At 59.9% G+C, this 22,908-nt stretch overlaps 1 protein-coding gene across 2 annotated transcripts in view; it reads left to right on the plus strand.

The window, feature by feature from the left end:
• ZNF609 (zinc finger protein 609) overlaps positions 1–21,139 on the plus strand; it is an 89,287-nt gene extending 68,148 nt beyond the window's left edge. The window contains exons 4-10 of one of the 2 annotated variants that reach the window (XM_064517681.1): positions 11,993–12,080; positions 12,671–15,023; positions 15,324–15,690; positions 16,078–16,253; positions 16,958–17,174; positions 17,521–17,599; positions 18,008–21,139. In XM_064517681.1, coding sequence (XP_064373751.1) covers positions 11,993–12,080; positions 12,671–15,023; positions 15,324–15,690; positions 16,078–16,253; positions 16,958–17,174; positions 17,521–17,594 — 3,275 coding nt within the window. In that variant the 3' untranslated portion in view covers positions 17,595–17,599; positions 18,008–21,139. The remainder of the gene's footprint in view (positions 1–11,992; positions 12,081–12,670; positions 15,024–15,323; positions 15,691–16,077; positions 16,254–16,957; positions 17,175–17,520; positions 17,600–18,007) is intronic. The other variant, XM_064517680.1, reaches the window with a different exon arrangement.
• Positions 21,140–22,908: the final 1,769 nt, after the last annotated feature.

Raw genomic sequence — 22,908 nt, forward strand, 5'->3', positions numbered from 1 at the left:
CCAGCGCACTTGGCATGTGGAGGTGCAGAATTGTGTTTGCTTCCAGTTAATTCCTGACTCCCTGAACGTGCTGCTGTGAGCACTTCTCATTTGGCACTTCTAGGTCTTTGCACGCTTCCCCCACTGGGTCTGTAATGTGACAGTGTAGCAAGGAGAGACCGCTGACACAGGGCAGCGTTGTGAACAGTTCCCACTGGCTCTGCGAGGAGAAGCATAGCTCTTCCCTGGTGCGTGATGTGTCCTTGAAAATTGGATTTGTGTAGGATGTGCCCCCTAGGCTCCCGTGGTAATTGCTCTGACACGGGCCCTTCTTTTGCAAACTGTTCTCCTCCGGTAGCCCCTGACTGCGTGTTGGTGGCATGTGCCATTTTTGCAAGCTGAAACGATAAGCGTTGCTCTGTGCGTGGCAGCAAAAGTGTGTTTGGGCTCATCCAGTGGCATAACTTCCTCCTTCCCTTCATGTGGGTTTGTCTCGCGGCTGACCCGCTGAGCTATCTTTCTTTGCTGAAGACGTGAACTCTCGGTTGGAAGGGTGTTTGTTTTGTTCTTCTGGGGTGTGTGTTTCTAACAGGCACACTCACCCCGAGGGATCCCATGGCTTGTAGGGGATGAGATCTACCTGCCTCACACACCTCTGGGAAGGGGGTTGTACAGCAGACGGTGACATGGATGGTTGACCAGAGCTCCCTTTTTGTAGAAAACAGCTTTTGGGTTGTCCTTGTGGCTGTGAAGTTGGGCAGAAAGCCCCCCTAAAGCCTGGCAGTGCTGCTGTGGCTTTAGAAAGAGACCAGAGTTGACCGTTCTGATGCGGTGGAGCGAAGCTCCGAGGAGCTGGGATCTCCAGGCCTGATGTCCCTGCTAGCTCAGCCAGCCCGCCTTGCCGCCATGCCTATCTCCTTCCTCTGCCCTTCTCTAGATGAGTTGGTGCCGGCAGTCATGTAAAAGCTATGGGATGTGATCGCCAGCAAAGGCAACTTTGGGGCTCCAACCCCTAAACATCTGCCACTCGCTGCCTGCAGCATTTGCTGCGGACTTTCAGTTCATCTGCGTTGCTGTGGCTTTAGGCTTGGGTCAGGGTAGGGTCTGGGGTGCGTTTTTCTTACCTACTGGACGTCAGTGGTGGGGCTGCGCTGGAAGCTACCTTGGCCGCAGCGAACGGCCTGTCCTATCAGCTCTCCCACCGCCGTGACGGTGATGCCTCTGTGTGCGGCTGCACCTTCTCCATGCCCGTCTTGTGCAGGAAATGTGTTTTGTTAAATGCCTTTCACGGGAGCAGCTGTCTTGGCAGTTTCCCTAATTCTGTTAGGTGTGATTCCGATCTGCAGGAACTATTAACTGATCTAATTATACCGGAAAGCATCACTCCGCTTGCTGCCTTGTTAGCTCCTGGGTCTCCTTCTTCCCCCTCGCTGGAATTGGTGTCACCTGGCATGAAGTGCATCGCCGGGCATGACGGCATCTCCTCGCCTCCGCTCGTGGGGATGTTGGAGCAGCGGCTGGACCGGGTCCTGACACCACCCGTGCCGTGAAACCAGCTCGGACTCCAGCAGTGGTGTTTGCAGCCAAAACAAGCTGTTGCCTGACATACAAACCTTCATAGCAACAAGGATCACAGCATGGCAACAGCAGCTACACAAAGGAAATAGGAGAAAATGTAGCCCTCCAAATCCCTTTCTTGACGTTTTTGTCGGGGTGGAAGGCCAGGGCAGGTTGCCCGTGACCAACCTGCATGAGCTTTATGCTCTCCAGGGACTTGGACTGCACTTCTGCAGGCAACTCCTAGAGGTATTTGGGGGCTCAGTGCCCACCTTTGGGGCTTTGGGCACTGCTCATGCCAACATCAATGCGCGTGCTCGCATGGAGTGGTGTCAGGCTGGACGCCACGGTCCCGAGCGAACGGGAAGGAGCTGTAGGGCGGTCTTCACGGGGACAACCACCCGCCGGGTTGCCTGTTGCAGCTCTACAGCCTGAGCAGGTCGCACAGCTCTCTTCGCCGTGTCCACCACCATCTTCCCCTTCCTGGCTGCATCAGGCATCTCTCGTGCTGCCGCTCTGGCCACTGCCTGCTTGTGGCACTGCGTTCCACCCGTCCGCCCACCCGGCCAGCAAGACCAGGCTCAACTTACCCCTTCCCTACATGTGTTTCTGCCCTGCTCTTGTGCGTGCTGTGCCAAGCCTTCCCCAAGCTTGTGGCAGTGCCATTGCTCTCTGAGCCCTCCTGTTTTTGCTGAACCTACAAAAGCCCAGAGGTCTGGGAGATAGGTTGTGTGAATCGAGGGAAGGGCAGGAGACGCACGGTAGCTTGGGAGATGATAGGAAAGGGCTGAGCTGGTGTGTGAGGGTAGATCGGAAGATCTTAACCTTAACCACAAGGAAGCCCTGCCCCAAATAGATGGCTTTGCACTCTTCATGTGCTGCCTCGCTGTCACCTGTCCCCTTAAATGGTGACTCTTGTTGCTGGGAATCTCTCTGTCTCTCGGGATGCCTGGCAGTACTGGGGATGCTTTAATGGTGGTGATGGGCCAAGATTGCATCGCCTTGAGGTGAGATACTGATATCTGTGTCTTGGGGCTTCAAAGGGGGAGACACAGTCCCCTATAAACAAAACCCAGCGTTTGTAGCCCTGTGAACTCAAACGCGGAAATAGGAGGTGAATTCTCGAGGCTTTTACGGCGAGGGAGGAGAGCACAGGAATCAGGGGGACCTCTCTCTCTTGCTTTGATAGTATTTCCAAAAGTAACGAGTGATTGTAAATCCCCTCCAAGATTGCTGAGCCGTTCAGCAGAGCCCGAAAGGGCTCGCCGCGGTCCTTTGAACCCTCCCGCAGCCGTTGCCAGCGTGGCTGCGACTGCTGGGATCTTCGGGTCAGCAATGCGGCGGCTTGCTTCGGGCTGCCAGGGCCGGAGCGCGGTCCGGTGCTGGTCGGTGGAGAGGACTCTCTTCGCGCCGTTGAGTTGCAAACTCCTCCTCGTTTCCCCGATAGACGGTGAGGCCTCAGCCCTCGGAGCGAGGTGGCTGCTTGCATGTCGTCGTAGAGAAGCAGAGCTTTATTATGCATAATTTCCCGGTACTCCCACAGTGCGACCGCTTCATATCTAATATTTGCTGGCAGAATGCTTGACAGTACTGGGAGGCAGGGAACTCAAGTAGAGCTAATGCACTGCTTATCACTCTCAAAGCACTGTTTATTTCAGCATCTGTCAGCTTTGTATGAAGGCTGTTTTATCAACAGGTGAGCAATATTCTGCTCCAGACAGGACTATTGCTTGTGTCGAGCTCCCCGAGGCACATGTGTAGCTGCCCTGGGTAATACCAGCTGGGGCTCCTGCTTTAGCCGCCAAGCGCTGGATTAAAGGGCTTGTTTACAAGGGGGCCTCTCGAGCTCCAATCTGCTGCGCCGCGCTTTTATGGGAGTTAAATTGGTTTCGACGCCTCTACCTCCCTTCTCCGGGGGAGCGAGGATGGATGTCCAGGCTGCTCGCAAATGGCCCTGCAGCGTGTGGCCTGATGCGGCTGTTGGGAGCTCGCTGGACCTTGGCGTCGCGGCGGTGCTCTGCCTGGCTTGCCGAGCTCGGAGGAGCGCCGACGCGTGCCAGCTCGCTGGGTCTGCGGTGCCAGGGCATCTGTCGTGTCCCTCCCAACACCGTAAACCTCCCTGCTCGGCACGGAGCCGGCCGGCCTTACTGCCGGCAGGTGAAATCATCTCGGCGCCTGGCAGGGCTCCATCCTGGATGTATCTGCCTGGATAGGGCGAGGGGCAGCTGGGGAGAAAGCTGCCGCCCGAATCCAATGCTGGCGCTGGCTGGTGCAGCCGTTTTCATCGCTGCTCTGAGCTGGCCCTTGCAATCCCACGGGCATGTTTCCCCGAGGATTGGGATGGTGGGTGGGAGGACACAGTGCAGTTACCACCCAGCACAAGCTGACACCCAAACACTCGGGCTGCTGGATGGGGGACAGTGGGGCAGTGGTTTTGCTGTGGAAGGAAAAGCTGTTTTCCCTGTTACTTGTTGGGCCATGGCAGATGGGTCCTCTCCCAGGAAGGTGTCAGGACCTCCCTGCTATGGCCCACCGGTCCTTTCCCTCAGACACCGAGATCTCTGCTGACCAAACTGGAAGACGTGATGGCAGGTAGAAAGGAGGTAGGTGAGTTGGCTGGCACCCGTAATGACGTCCGTCTCTTGGGTCTGGGGCTGGCAGGGCCTGTCCACGTGCTCAGGGTTAAGCTCTTCATCAGGCTTGCAATTGGGAAGTCCCCTCCGGCAGCTCTCGCTGGGGGAGGTTGGGGGTGGTGGGGTTTTTTTGGTCTTCCTCTGCAGCGTGGATCCTCTGGCAATTTTGCGCGGCCCCTTCCTCGCCGGGGTGGCGATGAGGGGTGCTGGCAGGGCCTGTGATCTCTGCTTTCCTGCTGTCACGTCGTGGCTGTCATTTGCGGTTTGTTGCTGAAGGTTGACGCTTGTTACGGGCTTTGGGCAGGAGCGTGACAGCAGAGCTGTGCATGTTCGGCGGGTCCTTGGGAACTAACTGTCCATCACATGGCATTGGTGACAAGTGACTGGTGTACTTACAATGGCATGTCCTATGGTCGCTTTAGTCACCCACAGGACACCCTTGCTGGCTCTTTTCCCCTGGGTAGGAGCTTGTATGGCCCCAGCCCAAGATATCTCTGCTGTTTTCCCTGCCCCAGCATGAGACTCTTCTCTCCACATCGCCTTCCTGTCCCTTCAAAAGCTGTCCCTTGGATGGCTGGTGACAACGATCTAGCTCCAGTAACCTCCCCTTTGCTCCTGCCTGGACGCCTCTGAGATCCCAGCATTGATCTTTGTGTGCATTTAGTGGGATGATCATATCTTTGTCTAACCCCACCTGGGAGACTCTGCAGGAGACCGGAGAGTATTTTGGGAAGTACCGCTATGGACTGCCCTCTTCTTGCACGCTTCCTTAAGTGCCTGCTGCTGGGGACGGGATGTGGGCGAGATGGTCCTGGGGCTGGCCATCTCCCTGCCCGGAGGAGCCCTCTGCTCTCCTGGCAGTAACAGCGGAGCTGTTGTATGATGGCTGTGGGTGCTGCACTCCAAAGTCGGGGTGCTGCAGGTTGTGCCAGCTGGGGCATCCCAGAGGTGCGTGCTTTACCGCTTGGGCTTTGCGCGCCATAGAGCACAGAGCTTTCCCTGGGAAATCCCAGGCAAAAGTGTCGCCATCTCAGTGAGATGGAAGAAATAGCATCCAGGGCCGTTGCTCTTTAGCTTCTGATGCTGCCTGGGTATGCTAGCTGTGCCTGGGCACTGCCCACGTCCGCGGGACTGCCCTGCCTTGCTGCACGCACGAAGCAGCGGGAGAGCTCGGTCTGCTTTGTAGCATGGGATCCCGGCTCAGGGAGGTTGGGACCAGCTAAAGGTTGTACCAGAGCATGGATGCCCCCAAATGACTGTGTCCGTGAGCTGTCTCTCAACACAAGCGCTCCTTTTTTCCCTTCTCCTTCCAGCTGTGGCTGGAGCGTCTTTAACTAAGGGAGGAGGAGTTGAGAGGCCGTAGGCTGGGTCCCTGCTGGGTCCCTGCTGGGTAGGTGTTAATGCAGGAGGCAGCAGTGGAGGTGAGGACCCCTCCTTGGGGTGCAGTTAAGCTGAGAGAAGGACTAGCAGCTGGAGAAATTCATGGAAGAAGGGTATTAAACCCACTAGAGTCACCACGGTGCTGGAGGCTTGGAAGAGCCCCGGAGCAGGACTGCTGCGTGTTCAATCCCTCCTCCTGGCCACTGTCGCAGATGGGATACTGGGCTAGATGGACCTGGATCTGAGCTGGTTCACGGACCTGTGGACAAATCACAGCTCCTCATGATAAGAAGTTCCACCAGCTGTTGTCCCGTCACCTTTCAGATCTTTTCAAAAAATCAGCAGAAAGTTAGCAGAGCTCTCCTTGCCAACAGCTCCACTGCTGTTAGACAGCCTCGGTGGCGGTGGAGATGGCTTGGGCAGCTGCCAGCCTGCTGGGGCATGGCAACCTGCGGAGGAGGAGGAGGTAGAGCTGGCCGTGCTTGGTAGCTTTCTCCCGGAGCAAACTGGTCTCTCCATCTGGGCGCTGAGCTCAGACCACCATGCTCTGCTGCAGGGTGCCGGGGGCCTCTGCCTGCTCACACCTTTTTGTCTGTACCGTCCTGGTTTTGATGGTCCGGCTTGTGAGCCTGATGCAAGAAAGAGAAGCTTCAGTTAGAGTTGCTCCAGCATTGAAAAGCCCCTATATGCTGACTTTTCCTTGGTCTTGAAGGAGCTGTGCTGGCAAGCCTTCCCCAGGCAGACGGCTACGGCTAGGGCTGGTGGAACAAGCTCTGCAGGCGGTAGGATGGCAGTGCCAATATGGCAGTGGCACCTTAAAGAGAGGAGATCCTAGTGCAGTCCTGGTACCTGCATGATTAAAAGGGGTTCAGGATTGTCTCAGTCCTCAGAGGAAAGGAGAAATGGCCATGCCTGTCCTCAGCGCGCTCATTAGCCTTGCAGGGCTGGGGGTGCTTTGTGTGCTGGAGCCTTTGCACAGCGGCCGCTGTGTCCTGGCCGTGGTGCTCGGGTGTTGAGCCTGGACTTTCCATCATGCCCAGCGTATATCCTGTTGCACATGGGTTACCACCTTTCCCTTTTCCTCTGCTCGAGGAACCTTGGTCGAGTCAGGGCTGGGGGACAGTGAGCCATATAATGTACCACTTGCCCACAGCGCTGAGAGCACCCATGCTCTCTGGGGGTGCTGGGATCCTTCCCCCTTTCTCGGCAGGATTTGGAGCTGCTCTTGGTTTGGTTGGGGGGCTGAGCTACAAGCTGGCTCATTTTTGCAAAGCGCTGGACGACCATGAGGGCTGATCACAGATCACCCGCCGTTTGGGAGCGAGGTCTCCACCTCCAGCGCGGCTCTTGGCTTGGAGGGGTGCTCGCGAGGCAGGTTGTCCCCTGCAGCACAGCGTGGACTGTGGCTCTTTCGCTTTCTTTTGCCCTCTCCTACCCAGAGCCATCCTGTCCCCGAGCAACGTGAAGGCAGGTGTGGTACCGCCCACAGCCCCCCGTGCTGAGCCTTAGCCCCCTCCGTCTCGCGTGGCTTTAGCCAGCCGCCCCGGCGAGCCTCCCGACAAGGTCTTGCTCTTCCAAGCTGCGAAATGAGGTCTGCGCTAAGTGAGAATCGGCCCCTCGGGGCTGATCCATCAATGTCACCTCGCTCCCGGAAAGCTGCAGCCCCAGGCAGAGGGGACAGCCAGCGCAAGGGACTCGGACGACCAGGAGATCGATGCAGCTCTCCAAAGATCATTGGAGGCAAATGGAGCAATTCTCCAGGCGGGCGTTGAGGTTGCTTAAGCTGTCAGCACTCGTATCCAGGAGCCAGCAGGGCTCAGTGCCTGAGCACAGCTCTAATTAGTGAACTAAAGGCTGGGATGAAGGTGCTCGGCTGGCTGTGATGACCTCCTCCTGCCGTGTGTCCTCCAGGCATGTAAATAAAACCTCCCTCCTCTGCTGCCAGCCGGGCTGGGAGGAGGGTTTGCAGCTGCGTAGGCAAATATAGGACGCAAATATGGGTCCCTGCATACCTCGGGAAGGGCCGGCGCTGCCAGCTTCCACCTGGCCAGTCTGGCAGCAGCCGCGAGCTGTCGCCTCTTTTTTTCCGCGCCGTGTTTGCCTTGCCGTCTCCCTCTCCCTCTGCCTTTCTCCCTGGCTCCTGCCCCATCTCGCCTTTTGTTCTCTGCTCCATCTCCCCCGTCCTCTTTAGCACACGCAAGGCGAGGGATAAAGCAGTAGCTTGAGCAGCCTCTGCCCGGTTTGTTTTAACCTCCCTACGTCCGGCTGTGCCGTGGGTCTCTAGCTGTGCCCGAAGCGGTGGTGTGGCTACGGGTCATTCAGCGCTCCCGCGTGTCCTGGAGCGCGTCCTCCGCCTGGATGTGTCCCGGGAGCTAGTCCTGCCGTTGTGGTGTCCTGCTCCATGACGTTCCAAGGGCCCTGCTGGCCCCTGGCTTTGCTCTCCGGCTCTTCCCTGCGTGGGGAAACCATGTGCAAACTGTCAGAGATGCCGAAAGCAGGGTCTGTCCAATGGAAATGCATAGTCTCGTCTCATCTAGCGCTGAGCATTGCCTTCTCCCAGCAGTTTGGAAGGAGGATTTAATGCAGTGCTGTCCTTGGTAGCCCCACATCTCCTCAGGCTTTGCCTCTTTGTCTCTTTGACCCACCACCTTATCCTCTGCTAGGTCTGTCCCCTCCAGCCCTACCCCGGGACGCTTCCCTTTCCTGGGTGTCCTACAGCTGCACCTGGCAAGTCCCAGATCCGCTGCTGAAGAGCACCCATGCAGGGACCGACTGTGAGCTGGGCCCCCGTGGGTCTCAATCCACCGGCTGTGGGGCGGATGGGTGCCCAGGTGCTGCGGGGAGCAGGACTTGCTTCTGCAGCCCCTCCTGCGAGAGGCCCCGAGTGCGTTGGCTATCTGGATTTAGGGTGCGAGAGGCTAAGGCAGCCTGTTTCCCAGCCCTGTGGAGCTGGGAGAGGTCAGTGCTTCACAGCTAACTTCAGAGACAGCAGCTGAATTTAGGCACCCTTGCAGCCCGAGGAGAGGACAACCCGCTTTGGAGCAGCGGCACGTGGTGCGCTTGAGCTTGGCTTTGCCAGCTGGGCTGGTTTGCAGTGGGATTGATGGTAGGATGAGCTGGTACTGGGAATCCTTCGCCTCCTTGCTGCGCGCTCACCTTCCTCCATCCTACGCCTTCCTCCATCCTGCACCTTCCTCCATCCTACACCTTCTTCCTGGGGTCTTCAACCACTCTGCTGCTTTAGAAAGAGGAGTCTTCCCGGCAGGGAGAAGACCCCCAGCCCGCGCCAGGGCTGCGTAATCTTACCTTTCCTGCTGACTCTTTACCCAAACACGGTCATGTCCCTAGCCTTTGCCTCGGGTCTGCAAATCCAAATATGCTCTTCACTCGCCTCTTCTCGATCCCTGCGATGGAGGGGTTATAAAAACGAGTACGTGGGCACTGCACTTGCCTCGCTCGCTGCTGCATGGGGACGCTCTGGATTGCTGCTTGGCCTCCTTCGCGTCCTCCGCTGTGACCGCCCTGCTAGCCCTTTGCCGCCTTCCTCTCCCATCCACCTTTTCGGCTCTCTTTCCATTTGCACTTTTACCGCCTCATCTCGTGTTGCTGCCTGCGCCTCCCCAGAGACGGGCAGCGGCTCGCTCCCAAATCGATGGCGCGTTCCTAGACAGCAACCCGGTGGTGTCAGCCCACCTTCGGCGCGGCGTTTAATTTTCCTGCTGGGCGCAACTCGGCCCTGCTGCAGTGACATTAGCACTTAGCAGCCGGGACCTCTGCCGGGGCGGGCGCTGAGTGGTTTTCAGCCAGGCTCGCGTGGTATCGATTGCTCGAGAGCTTCCGAGGTGTCGGATTCCCGTGAAACCAGGTGCGTCTGGAGTTATCCAAGCGGCTCGCCTCCTTCCCAGGCGCCTGCGAGATTCGCTGCGTGGTTGCAGCCTCTTTGAGGGCCTCCAGCCTTCCTCGGTGGGGACAAAGCAGTGGGGAAGCTCCAGTGGGTCCTGGGCCACGACGTCGATGGAGATGGCCGGATGGTCCTCAGGCCCCTTTTCCAAACGCAAAGCCCAAATTTCGAACCCCAGAACGGGCCAGAGGCTGTTCCTCCGGGTCCGGGTGCGTTTTGAGCCTCCCCTTGGCAGCGGCTCCGGGATGCCGAGGCAGCGCGGGAGCACCCAGTGCCCTTTCCCAAACCTCGGCTTTCCCAAACCCCCTTGCATCTCCCAAAAGTGGAGCCCGCGGACAACCTCGGCGCCGCGTTGCCCTCCGCGCTGCCCGCTTGCCGCCTGCCTGGGCTGCCCTGGCCCTGCCTGCGCCGGCTCCTCTCCTGCGGGTTCGAAAGCCGCTTAGGCTCTATCCCCGGGCTTTAAATTGTCCCGCGTTATTGTTGGAGGATTAGGAGGGGATTTTGCACAACTGGTTGCAGCGGGTTAAATATAGGCTGGGGCGCGCTGCAGGGCTCACGCTGAGCCCCGTGCCGGGCTCTCGCTGCGGAGGGGAGGGAAAGGATGGGCGCCCCGGCTCCCGTTGGAGTGGCTGGTGCTTTACGGGAGGGGAAGGAGAGAAAGGGTTTGAAGCAGAAACGGTTTTCCCTGCTGCGCTTTCTTGCTGGAGCCTTTTCCGTTCTGTTCCTCTTTTAAAATGAAACCTGCGTTTTGGGCCTCGGCTCCGTGAGCGTCTCTTGATTTCATATATTATCGCTGCGAAGCCTGCAGCTGGCTGCTGGCACGTTGCAACCGGGGATACAGACCAAGATTTACAAATGTGCTTCAGGCACAGCTGTTCTGGGCTCCCTCGGCTCCATCCATCTTCTGGGTCTGCGCGGCTGTATATCTAGCTGCACTCGTCTGCCCTTGTAAATGAGATTTCTATCTCCCAAGTTTTACCTTGTTCAGATAAATGCACTCAGTGCAAGGGACTCTGCTCCTGGTCGAATTAGTTATGCAGTAATCAGAGCAGTCCATCGCTGGGAGGAAATATCCACTTGAGTTCACTCGGCTAATGGCCTGAGATTATTTAGTGTAATTGCTTTCTTATGGAAGCACTTGCAGCCCGCTGGCCACGAGAGACCTGGGAAGGTGCTAGCGCTGGGCGGGCTCGCCAAGCGGGAGCAAAACGGGTCTTCCCCTGCCCTCGTGTGTGGTCCGGAGGAAAGCCGAGAGATGCCGTGCAAGAGGTGGCTGGCCCCGGAGAAAGATCGCCCGGGTGTGCGTCCTTGGCAGGGCCGTCCTTTGGCTTTCTGCTCTCTCTTTGCTTCCTAAAGTTCTTTGCAAAAGCTGATGTTGCCAGTCCCCCGGCAGCTTTCTCAGGTCAGCGTTGCCCAGGGCTTGCCCCACGCTGGAGCCTGGCCTTGCGCAGGACAAGGAGGAGATGTGTCCCCTGCTGCCGTTTTCTCCAGGCAGAGCAAGGTGGCAACGGGGGGATGGTGCCTTGTGATGGGTCTCGGTGGGTGTCCTGCAAATGCAGGACCAAAATGAGCATCAGACAAGGTTGGTTCAACCCAAAGGTTGGGCTCTCCTGCAGGGATGCTCTGGACCCCTGTGCTGGGCTTGAGGTGGTCCATGGAGGCAAGCGGTGGTCGGGCTGCGCGGGGATGCTGGGCAGAGCTTGCCATCTAGTGGGCAAAAACATCTCCTCCAAGAGGGCTGTGGGGTTTGCAGCCCTGCTACGGGGTTTGCAGCCCCGCCGTGGTGCCCGCAGCCTTGCCATGGGGTTCACAGCCCTGCCGTGACGTTTGCAGCTCTCCCGTGGGTCTCACAGCCTTGCCGTGGGGTTCACAGCCCTCGCCTCATGGAGATCACCCCCCCCCCCCGCAGAGTGCACGTACAGCCAGCGTGGATCTTCAGGCCCCCCAAATTACGCAGCCCTTTGGGGCTTGTGAGTTTTTGCATCTCTGTGAAATTGCAGAAAAATAAAGTACCAAGCAGCTCAAGGAGTAGAGGTTAAGCAGGTGCTAGGCAGAGCCCTGCCGAGAGAGGGGATGAGCGGGGTGGTTTCCTGTTCTCGGTGCTGCTCCAGCCTAGAGCCCCATCTCTCACATATCTGCTGAGATGCAGTGAGAGCCAGCAATGCCACGTGGCCCTCCAGGGCTTCTGGAGACCTAGGGCAAGGTCCTCCATGAGGTGTGAGGGTGCCTGAGTGTGTCCTCCTCCTCAGTTGCAGGAGAGGAATTGTTTAAGGCAGTGATTGGTATCCGTTATCTCCATGTTTACACTAAACAAATCACTCCCCACGTTGTGGAGGGGTTTGCCCAAAACCTGCTCCCTTTCCCACCTCTCCCTGGCCCTAGAGCTGAGCCCATCTCTGTGTGTGCTGTTGTCCCTCCTCTCCATCTTGAAAGGAGAGAGCTCCCTTTCCCTGTAGCTCAATGCCCAGGGAAGGGCAAGACGCCGGTGGAGTTGTGGGGAGGCCTGCCTGGCCACGTGTGACCCTGTCTCCTCGCCTTGCAGGTATGCTGGTGGTCAACGTGACCTGGAGGAACAAAACGTACGTGGGGACGCTGCTCGACTGTACGCAGCACGACTGGGCACCTCCCCGGTAAGTGCGTGGAGGGGCCTGGCAGCACTTCATGCTCCCTCAGCTGCCGAGCACCCTGCTCAGGCGGGTCGTGCCTGCATCACTCCCCACTTCGCCCAGGCACGGAGGGGAAACCCAGCTGTGTTCGGGCCTCGTGTCACCCAGCACGCTCTGCCCATTGCCCTTGGAGCTGCTGTGGCAGGCAGCGTCTCCTGCGGCCAGCTCGTGCTTGTCCGCGGCACCCTGCTAAGTTGCTAAAGTGGAGCTTGAGCTGTGCCATCACCATGTTCCTGGCCCGGGGCCGCTGCCGCGCGCCTGCTGTGAGCCCAACATCTCCCAGCCCATCCTGGCTGCACCCATGACTTTTTACCTCTCTGGAGATGGAAGCCAGGTGGGCATTTGCTGTCTGAGCTCTCTGATTCCTCTTAACCCCTTCTGTGGTAGTCTTGGGGTTGACATGGGCCAGCTCGCAGGATTGGCAGCGCTTAGCCCCGCTCACAGCTCTCTGCAGAGCTCAGACTGTCCGGGGGAGGAAGGGGCCCCCTCCGCACAGCGGGGTCGGCGTAGCCTGGCACGGCTGTCGCTCAGTATAAGCTTCTTGTTCTCCGCAGGTTCTGTGACTCTCCCACCAGCGACCTTGAGATGCGCAACGGCCGGGGCAGGGGCAAGCGCATGCGCCCCAACAGCAACACGCCCGTGAACGAGACCGCCACGGCTTCGGACAGCAAAGGGACCAGCAACAGCAGCAAGACCCGGGCGGGAGCCAACAGCAAAGGGCGCCGGGGAAGCCAGAACTCCTCGGACCACCGCACGCCGCCCAGCGGCACCACCGAGGACGTCAAGGCCAGCCCCTCCTCCGTGACCAAGCGGAAAAGCAAGCCCCTCTCGGACATGGAGCTGAACTCCAGCTCGGAGGACTCGAAGGGCAGCAAACGCATCCGCACTAATTCGATGGGCTCGGCAGCCGTGCCCCCAGCTACGGTCAAGGTGGAGCCGGCTGTCCTGGACCGAAATTGCCCCTCTCCCATCCTCATTGACTGTCCCCACCCAAACTGTAACAAGAAGTACAAGCACATCAATGGGCTCAAGTACCACCAGGCCCACGCACACACGGATGATGACAGCAAGCTGGAGGCGGATGTGGACAGTGAGTATGGCGAGGAGCCCTCCCTGCACTCGGACATTGGGAGCTGCAACGGTGCTGCCGTCTCTCAGAAGGGCTCGCTCTCGCCGGCTCGCTCGGCCACCCCGAAAGTCCGCTTGATGGAGCCCCACAGTCCCTCCCCATCTAGTAAGTTCAGCACCAAGGTCCCCTGCAAGAAGAAGCTGGGTGGAGAAGGAGACACCGACCCTGGTGCCCTGTCCAACGACGGCTCTGAGGATGGTCCCTCGGTGGCCGATGAGACGAGTAACGATGGCTTTGACTCACTGGAGAAGAGGTGTGTTGATAAGGACAAGTCCAAGAAGGCATCTACTGCTAAGCCGGAGAAGATCCCTTCCAAAAGCTTGAAGTCTGCCAGACCCATTGCCCCAGCCATCCCCCCGCAGCCAATTTACACCTTCCAGACAGCCACCTTCACTGCAGCCAGCCCCGGTTCCTCCACAGGCCTCACCACCACTGTGGTCCAGACCATGCCCAACAGCCCTCAGCTCAAGCCCATCCAGCCAAAGCCTACGGTAATGGGAGAGCCCTTCACAGTCAACCCTGCCCTGACCCCTTCCAAGGAGAAGAAGAAAAAGGACAAGAAGAAGAAGGAGCCCAAGGAAGTAGAAAACCCTCTGACTCCTGGGAAAGTCTGCAGAGCGGAAGAAGGCAAGAGCCCTTTCCGGGGGGAATCCAGCGATCTCGGGACAAAAGGCGAGGGACTGCTGAATGGCTCCTCTGACCCGCACCAGAGCCGGCTTGCCAGCATCAAGGCTGAGGCGGATAAAATCTACAGCTTCACAGACAACGCTCCGAGCCCCTCCATCGGTGGTGCCAGCAGGCTGGAAAATGCCAACCCAGCCCAGCCCATGACCCCACTGCACGTCGTGACCCAGAACGGAGCAGAAGCAAGCTCGGTGAAAACCAACAGCCCAGCCTACTCAGACATCTCTGACGCAGGCGAGGACGGGGAGGGCAAGCTGGAAAGCATGAAGGCAAAGGATCCTGAGCAGCTGGTCAAGGAAGGTGCAAAGAAAGCTCTCTTCCCCCCACAACCCCAGAGCAAAGAGTCCCCTTACTACCAAGGCTTCGAAACCTACTATTCCCCAGGCTACCCCCAGGCAAGCCCGGGGCCCTTGAACCCCAGCAGCCAGGCTGCGGCCGAGACACAGGCCTTGAAGCTGAAGAAGGATGAGGAGCAGGAGAGCCCGGAGGTGAAGGTGAAGAGTGAGGGCTGCGAAGAGAAGAAGGCAGAGCTCGGCAGCTCCAGCCAGCAGCCCTCGGTCATCCAGCAGCGTCCCAACATGTACATGCAGTCCCTCTACTACAACCAATACGCCTACGTTCCCCCCTATGGCTACAACGAGCAGGGCTACCACGCTCACCTGCTGAGCACCAACCCTGCCTACCGCCAGCAGTACGAGGAGCAGCAGAAGCAGCGGCAGAGCCTGGAGCAGCAGCAGCAGCGAGGGCTGGAGAAGAAAGCGGAGCTGGGCCTGAAGGAGAGGGAGGCGGCTCTCAAAGAGGAGTGGAAGCAAAAGCCACCCATGCCCCCAACGCTTACCAAGGCCCCGAGCCTCACAGACCTTGTCAAGTCAGGGCTGAGCAAGGCCAAGGAGCAAGGAGGTGCTGACATGGCTAAATCTGTGATCATCCCCAAGCTGGAGGACTCGTCGAAGCTGTCCGGCAGCCAGGTAGCTGAGGGACTCAAGGTGAAGCTGAGTGAGGCCAGTCACCTTGGGAAAGAGAGCGCTGAGACGAAGGCTGGCTCCGAGTGTGGCCGGCAAGCAGAGGTGGACCCTGTCCTCTGGTACAGACAGGTAATGACCGCATGCTGCCCGCCCGCCTGGGCACTGGGCCCTCTCCTGTCACGTCTTGTAGGAAGCCCCTCGCTGGGGGGGCTCATTCCTGCTGGGATGTGGCCCCATGACGTTGCCAGTTGGGCTGGGAGGGATGGGGCTGGGACGCAGTGGAGATGATGGGCTGCTCCAGGAGAACAAGGAGAGCCTGGTGCCCCGGGAAAGGGGAGAGGGCTGCACTGGTTTCTTCCAAAAGTTCTGTTTTGGGGGCATGCGGTGTTGGGGGAGGCAGCTGCTCTGACAATTCACTGGTTCTTGCAGGAAGCCGAGCCCCGGATGTGGACCTACGTTTACCCCGCAAAGTACTCGGACATCAAGACAGAGGATGAGCGGTGGAAAGAAGAGAGGGATCGGAAGTTGAAGGAAGAAAGAAGTCGAAGCAAAGAAGCGGTGTCCAAGGAGGACGGGAAGGAGAGCACCAGCTCCGAGTGCAAACTGACCCCCACCGAGGAGGCTCGCATGGTGGGGAAGGACCCCAGGCCCAGTGTCCATGTCCCCGTGTCTTCACCCCTCACGCAACATCAGTCCTACATCCCCTACATGCACGGCTACTCCTACAGCCAGTCGTACGACCCCAACCACCCCAGCTACCGGGCCATGCCCACGGTCATGATGCAGAATTACCCAGGTAGGAGAGCCACAGCCTTCTCAGGGACTGCTGTCTGGCCCGGGGATATCCCTTCCTGGGCTGTGCCTGTGTCCTGCCCATCCTCCTGGAGCCGGGCACGGCTATGGGCCGGAGCTGCCATGATCTTCATGGCTCGGGGCTGGGCAGGGGAGCTGCTGCCACGGACTTTGTGCCGTTGCTGTCGGAGGGTTCCAGAGGCAGAGGGAATTTCATTACTGGGTTGTGGCTGCGACTCGTTGTCTACCAGCTCACACGCCTTTGGCACACGTCTTTGTCATCTCCACGTGGGGCAGCAGAGCTGCATGCGCCTGCTGTGCAGCCTGAAGAAGCAGCAGGTGACAAATCTGCTTGCTCCTCATGCTCTGACTGCCATCTTTCCCCCCGCAGGATCATACCTACCCTCCAGCTACTCCTTCTCCCCGTATGGGAGCAAGGCGTCCGGGAGTGATGACAGCGACAAGTCCCGAGCCAGTCCCAGTGTGAGCTGTAAATCCAGCTCGGAGTCCAAGGCCCTGGACATCCTGCAGCAGCACGCCAGCCACTACAAGAGCAAATCGCCCACGGTGAGGGTCAGGCCAGCTCCATGCAGTGGCTTCAGGAAGGTCCCTGGGTCCTGTGGCCAGCCCAGAGCAACTCTGCCTAGCTTGGGCTTTTTGCCGTTCCTGCTGTAGGAGACCTGGGGCCCTAGAGAAATCCCACAGCACAACCCCTTTTGGAGTGACGAGCCAAACCTTTGGGCAGGACCGTCCCAGAGAAGCCCTGAGACTCCTCCAGGCCCTGCAGTGACAAGGCAGCACTTGTCCTCATCCCTGGAGCTTGTCTGCTGGTGGATGGGAGACCAGGACATAGGGCCTGGCTCCATCCCAGGGCAGTGTTGCAAACTCCTTTTAGACCGAGCTGAGAGAAGGAGCTTTGATGCAGCAGCAACTCCTGCTTTTGGACGGGAAGGAGCTGCCCTGAATGGGACCTGCTAAACAGGTTTGCATCCTGCTGCCCACTTTTGGGCTGGTCACCAGCCATCCCGTCGTCGCCGTGCTGCGCCAGCAGCGTCACAGGGAGCCTTTGGACAACGGTCCCATGCGGCAGCCTCAAGGGACAGCCACCTGGTGGGCTCTGCTCGCTGGAGTGGCTGCTCTGAGGGCCCTGCGCCCCGGTGCCCATGCCAAACCACCCTGCGGGGTAGCCAGGACGAAGCCAGCCCCTGTCCCTGTGAGCTGCTTTGAGGCCACCAACTTTGCTCAGTGTGAACCTGTTTTCTCCTCCCCAGATAAGTGAGAAGACGTCTCAGGAGAGGGACCGCAGCGGCTGTGGGGTGGTGGGGGGCGGTGGGAGCTGTAGCAGCGTTGGCGGAGCAGGAGGTGGGGAAAGGAGCGCAGACCGGCCCCGGACCTCGCCATCTCAGCGCCTGCTCTCGACGCATCACCACCACCACCACCTCGGGTACTCGCTGCTGCCAGCGCAGTACAACCTGCCCTATGCAACAGGTAGGAACCAAATCCTGCCCTGGGCTGGGGCCTGGCTGCTGGGGACGGGGGGCACAGCCGGAGGGGCTCCTGGGGTATGGCTGCTTCAGAAAGGGCCCCGAGTGGGGCTGGGCTGAGCTGCCAGGAGTTGGGAGGGTGCGCGCAAGGTTTTGTAGCCATCTTTGGGCGGCGTGAACCCTGCGCCCAGCACTACTTTGGCTGCATCCAGCGCCTTTCAGCTCCTCTCGGAGCTCAGGACAGACTTGATCCGGACATGGGGGTGCTCTGGGCCCAGCCGGGATGGTCGCCAGGCTCAGCTCAGTGCCTGTCTCGTGCTGCTGGCTCCTGACGCCGCTTCTCTCCGCAGGTCTCTCCTCCACAGCCATCGTTGCCAGCCAGCAGGGCTCCGCTCCCTCCCTATACCCACCTCCCAGGAGGTGAGAACGGTAAGGCTCTCCCGCGGTGCTGGCGTGGGCGGGCCTCCACCCTGCTAAGCCTGTGGGCAACCACACATCTCCGCTCCCCATGGCCAGGAGGAGGGCGCAGGCTCTCTTAGAGCACAAGCGGTTGGGGTGGGTGCACATGGCCCAACATGGGTTGGTCCGGGGCTGTCTCGAGGAGGAAGAGCAGCCCTGAGAGCAGAGGCTGTGCTCATCCAACCTGCTCTCCCCTGCTTGGCCCTCCGTGTCCCCAGGTCACCTCTGGAGCCCCCAGTGAGCGCGTCCCCAAGAGGCAGGCGCCGCCTTTCCTCTCCGGCCTCGTGCCAGGGCTTTGCTGACTGCCCCGCTCACAGCCCTGGGACTTGTGGGGGGCCGCTGGATGTCGGAGCTGACTTTGCCTTTGGTTCTCCGCAGGATGTGATGCGCTGGGATGCCTGGGCTGTACGAGACATGTGACTGGCTCACATGAGGACGCGCTGGAGACTCCTTTAGACATCAGTTGAATGGTGTTAATTGTTCTGCTTGACGTTCCTGCCGTAATCCGAGGCAGACTCTGTCTTCTCCCCCGGCGGACACACACTGAATTCCCCCTCTACACCTTTCCCTTTGGTGAGTGGGCGAGCTGGTACCTATGGAAATATTTATTCTACTGGGCACCGGCGCTCGGGATGGAAGTGAATCACCTGCCTGGTGCATATGAAGAGGAAACGGAAGCACTGAGGTTTCTCGATGAATTTGAAGCCCCGCCGTGTCTTTGGGAGTCACTGCTTCACGATGGGTCTGAGCATCACGGGACTCGGGGCGGGCAGGCGGTGCGGGCTGGGGCGCTGCCTGCCACCTGCCTCGCGCCGTGCGCTCCTCGCTCACATTGAACCGCGAGGCGGAGCCGGAAGCGGAGGCGCAGTCTCAGGAAAGAGCATTTTTGGCTAGTCTTATTAGTGCTGCGTAGGCCACGCGGAGTCAAGGTGGGTGTCGGAGACGCTTGTGCGGACGGGGAATGCCAACCCCGTGGGCTGAGTCGCTGGGCACAAACGTACGCGCTTGTGCGGCACAGATACGTCAGCAGGTCAAGCAGTGCCCGCGAGTTCGAGTAGGCTCATAGCCATCCAAAATCCTCAGTCAGCCCCCTGCGCCAGGCCTGAGGGGCCCTGCAAACAGGCAGCGGGGCGTTGCGGCGCAACGTGCCTCTGCGCCCCGCTGCTCTCCTCCGTCTCCTGCTCTGGGCTCCGCCACCCCCGTCTCTGCGCCGGGGCGAGGACTGGGCGCAAGGCAGCTCGCGTGGGAAGGAGCTGCCTGGGCAGCCTCCTCTGCTCCCGGTGCCCCGCACGGGGCGGACGCTATTGGCCTTGTTTTGCCTGGAGCGTCCCGCAACGTGCCGGGCAGCGGGGTTGGAGGAGGCTGGGGCGGGGGGGGCTGCACTTGGCCTGGGTGAAGCAGCAGCTCCTCCTGGACGGCTTCGGGAAGCCATTTGGATGCGATGGGCAGCTCCATCTGAGGGCAAGGGGTGCTGCGGAGGTGAGGGCAGCTGCGAGGCCGAGCTGCGGGCTGTGCCCATCACCGGCCCGCTGCCAGGATTTCTCCCCAGTGCCTTGTACGGCCCAGACCTGACTGAAGCTCATTTCCAAGGCTTTGGAGTTGGTTTCTGAGCTGTGACTCTGCAACCCGCCCCCCCCCCCCCCCCGCCCCCTAAGCCTGCCCTCTGCCCCCCATGGCAAGCGCTTCCCCTGCCCCAGGGTAGCGTAATCCTGCTCGGTAGCTAGAGCGTGGGATGCGGCTCCCCTTCCCATCCACCCTCGGCTTTTAGGTTGACTTCCCCAGGCCGTGGGCAGAGCTCAGCGAGGAACAAGCACACTTAGGCTCTGTCAGAGGCACGTCTCCGAGCCACGCAGGCGCCCTCCCCTCCCCAGTCCCATGCCGGGGCTCAGGGCACCGGGTTCTTGAAGCCGGTCCTCTGGGCAGCACGCGGCCTGCTCCCGGCTGCTCCCGTGTCCCCAGCCCCTGCAGCCAGGGGCTTTCTGGTCCCCCCCCCCCCCCCCCCCCCCCCCCCCCCAGCCGGGGAGCGGCTTTTCCCGGGCCGGCTCTCTACCTCGGCCTGGAGCAGCTGGGCCGCCCCGGCTCCCCGTGCCGGTCCCCAGCGTGGGCAAGCGGTGCCGTCCCTCCCGGGCTGGGGGAGTGCGGGGCTGCCGTCGGTCCGCAGCGGGCTCTGTTGCGTGTGTGTCGCACCCGGCCCCAAGCGGCCGCTGTACCGGGATGCTCTGCCTGCTGGGCTCTGTACATACTGTAAAAAGCAATTGTTTGAAAGCTGTTGTTTTGGGTTTTGTTTTCTTTCCCTGGTTTCCCCGCTTTACCCAGTTCGAAAGGAGACACTGTCTGGTCTCAGCCCCGTTTCGGCTGCAGGTAGCGCGTTGGTCCCAGCCTGCTCTCCTCACTGCCTCTTAGTTTGACTCATCTTTCTTCCTCTCCCCAGTCTGTCTTTGCAAGGCGATGGGCCTGGCTGCGCCGCGTGCTGCAGGGGGAGCAGGCTGGGTCCCGGCTCCCTTTGTCCTCCAGCAAGGGGTGGGAGATGCTGAGCAGTGGCTCGACCCCGTGCACGTACAGCTCCACCCGCAGCCACCGGGCCCGGCACACGCAGGCCGTGCGGCTGCTCGGAGCCGGGGGCCGAGGCGGGCAGGCCGCCTGGGTGGCGGGGTCGGGCCGATGGAGGAGGCTGTGTCCCGAACGCAGCCCCCTCGCTCGGTTCGGCCTGCAGAGCAGGGCTTTAAGGCTGCTCCCACCTCCAGCCTTGGCCGGTCCCACAGGTCCTGGCTCCGAGTCCAGCCCAGGGCCTGGCTCTGCGTCTCCATGAGTGCTGCGGGCATGGAGGGACAGCCGAAGGGAGCAGAGGTGGCCGGGGACTGCGAGGTGACAGGGGGAGCCTGGGGCTTTGCTGGCAGGTGAAGACGGGGCATCTGCTCACCACGGTCCCAACGGAGTCTCCCTTTAGGTGTTAAGTGAAACAACAGGTTAAGCCAAATCAGTTTGAAGTTTGACCAGTTTTCCTATTCGGCACCTGCGCATGGGGCAGGGTGGCTGGCTCAGAGGCCATGCGCTGAGCCGGCTCCCCCAGCCCCAACCCTGCTGCCCCCCAGGCCCTGCAGTCCCAACCCTCTGCCCACCGGGTCCCCCAGCCCCAACTCACCGGGCTTTGCAGTCCCACTCCTCTGCCCGCGGGGCCCCGACACCCCCAAACGCCGGCCCACCGAGCCCCGCGGGCCCAGGCCCTGCCGTCCCCGAGCCCCTGCCTGCCCGGCCCCGCGAGCGGGAGGCCTGCCAGGGCGTTGAAGCGTTGATGTTTATAGCTCTTGTTTCCATTGGAGTTGCTGTGTTGGGTTTCATTTTGGTCTTCCTGATTCTGCCCTTCTGTAAAGTGTACATTATTACCAAGTTCCTTGTTTTTTTTTTATATATATATATATATAAATATATATATATACAAACTGTACTCTTCTTGCCTTTGTACATTTGGGCAAGGAGAGAGAATAAATCTTTTTAAGAGACAATCACAAACCTGTGAGGGTGGCGTTTTCTTCCTGGCACTGCTCTCCCCGACTGCTGCTCCTCTGCCCCCCCAAAGAAAAGACACAGCCACCCATCCCAGAGGGCTCGGAGGCGGCAGCCGAGGGGCCTTGACGCTGGCGGCCTGGACGCACATCGTGGCTGATGGGTTTTTTTGTTGTTGTTTTTTTTTTTCCTTTTTATCTCCAAGCAGCCGGTCACTGCGCTGGCCTCTCCCCGCACGGCTGCTCCGTCCCCTGGGGATGGGATCCCTCCCTGAGCGGCAGCGTCGCTGCCCCCGTGATATGCCCGGCCTCCGCGGCTGCCTGCCGTCCGCTTGCCATTTAAAGCCCTGGAAATGCAGTTAAAGGGATAACGGCTTAAGGGCCTCGTCAGAAGGGTCAGCTGCCAAGAGGTAACTGGAGTAATGAAGGTTTTAATGGGCACCAGTTACATAATGGGACAGGCTGGGGGCGAGGTGGCACGTAGCAGCTCCGGATGTTGAGCCGGGCACACTGGCACTCCAGGCCCAGGTTGTCCCCCTGCGATCTGGTGTCTGCAGCAGTGGTCAGGTCCCCACAGTGCCTGGTGGGGGCTTTTCCCACCCATCTCCCTCATGGTGCCCACCAGGCCCTGAAACACCCCCCCAACCCCCTGCCCTTGCCCTGATGCCAGCAGGCAGGAGCACCCAGCCTCAGCACCCACCGCCAGGAGCCAAAACCCAAGCCAACGGTAAATCCCAGCCCTCTGCCTGCACTGGGTCCCTGCAAGCCTGGCCCCGCTGGGCTGGTGCGACCTCAGCCCTTCACAGAGCATCCAGGTTTGCTGGCTGGGCTGAAGCCACACTCCAAGTGCCCTGAACCCTACTGAGGACCACTGCTTGCACTCTGTTTTGGCACGCGAGTTGGGGGGAGGGGTGAGACCTTGGAGTAGGCAGGTTCTTGCTCCCAGCACCTTCCACTGGGAGCCTGCTGATGGCAGGGGCTGGAGCTGCAGCACCATTCATGCCACCCCACAGCAGCACCCACCTCCACCCCTCACTCCCCTCTGCTCGCTCACACACACCATCCAGCCCCAGGAGCAGGCCTGGACCAGGCCGGTCTGTTACCAGCACACGCAAACAGCTCCACCCCCGGGAAACCCCAAGGTGGTGCCTGTCCCAGAGCCTACAAGCGTCCTGCCACAGGGGACACAGAGCCAAGGTGGCTGTAGAAATGTGCTCTTCCTTGTCAAACCTCACTTTCACAAGCCTAGGGAGGTCACCAGAGCTGCTTTTTCATTGGGGTGAGCACCAGGAAGGCAGCGCACATGGCAGCCAAAACTCACAGGAGATAGCAGCTGGAGGCTGGTACAGACTCAGGGGCAGGTCCAGCTGGGACCCTGCCAGCAGGTACCATCCAGAGACCAGAAATGCACATTTTCAGCTTTCAGGAAGCTGTTTCTAAAGAAATTAAGGGCTCCGAGACAGATCCGTTTGGCCACAATTGCTCAGCTGCAGACAGAAGCCTGTTACCTTGGGAAGGTACCTGCTGCTATTGAACTAAGAGGGGGTCTGTGACAGTGTGTGGTTGCTAGCAGAGGATCACATGCTGGCCCAGGCTGCAGTTCATTGACCAGCACTGGAGACTGGCCCAGCTCAGGACCCACGCGCAGGACCTTGCACTCAGGCAGTAGGCCAATTAACACAACTGCTAACATAACCGCAAGGAAGGAGCAAAGCGATCCCATCCCCATCAAGTTAGAGAGGAGACGAGCTAAAGGCAGGAAAGGAGAGCCCTGGG

This window comes from Dromaius novaehollandiae, chromosome 10, assembly GCF_036370855.1.
Source record: "Dromaius novaehollandiae isolate bDroNov1 chromosome 10, bDroNov1.hap1, whole genome shotgun sequence".
In the NCBI taxonomy this organism is placed as follows: domain Eukaryota; kingdom Metazoa; phylum Chordata; class Aves; order Casuariiformes; family Dromaiidae; genus Dromaius; species Dromaius novaehollandiae.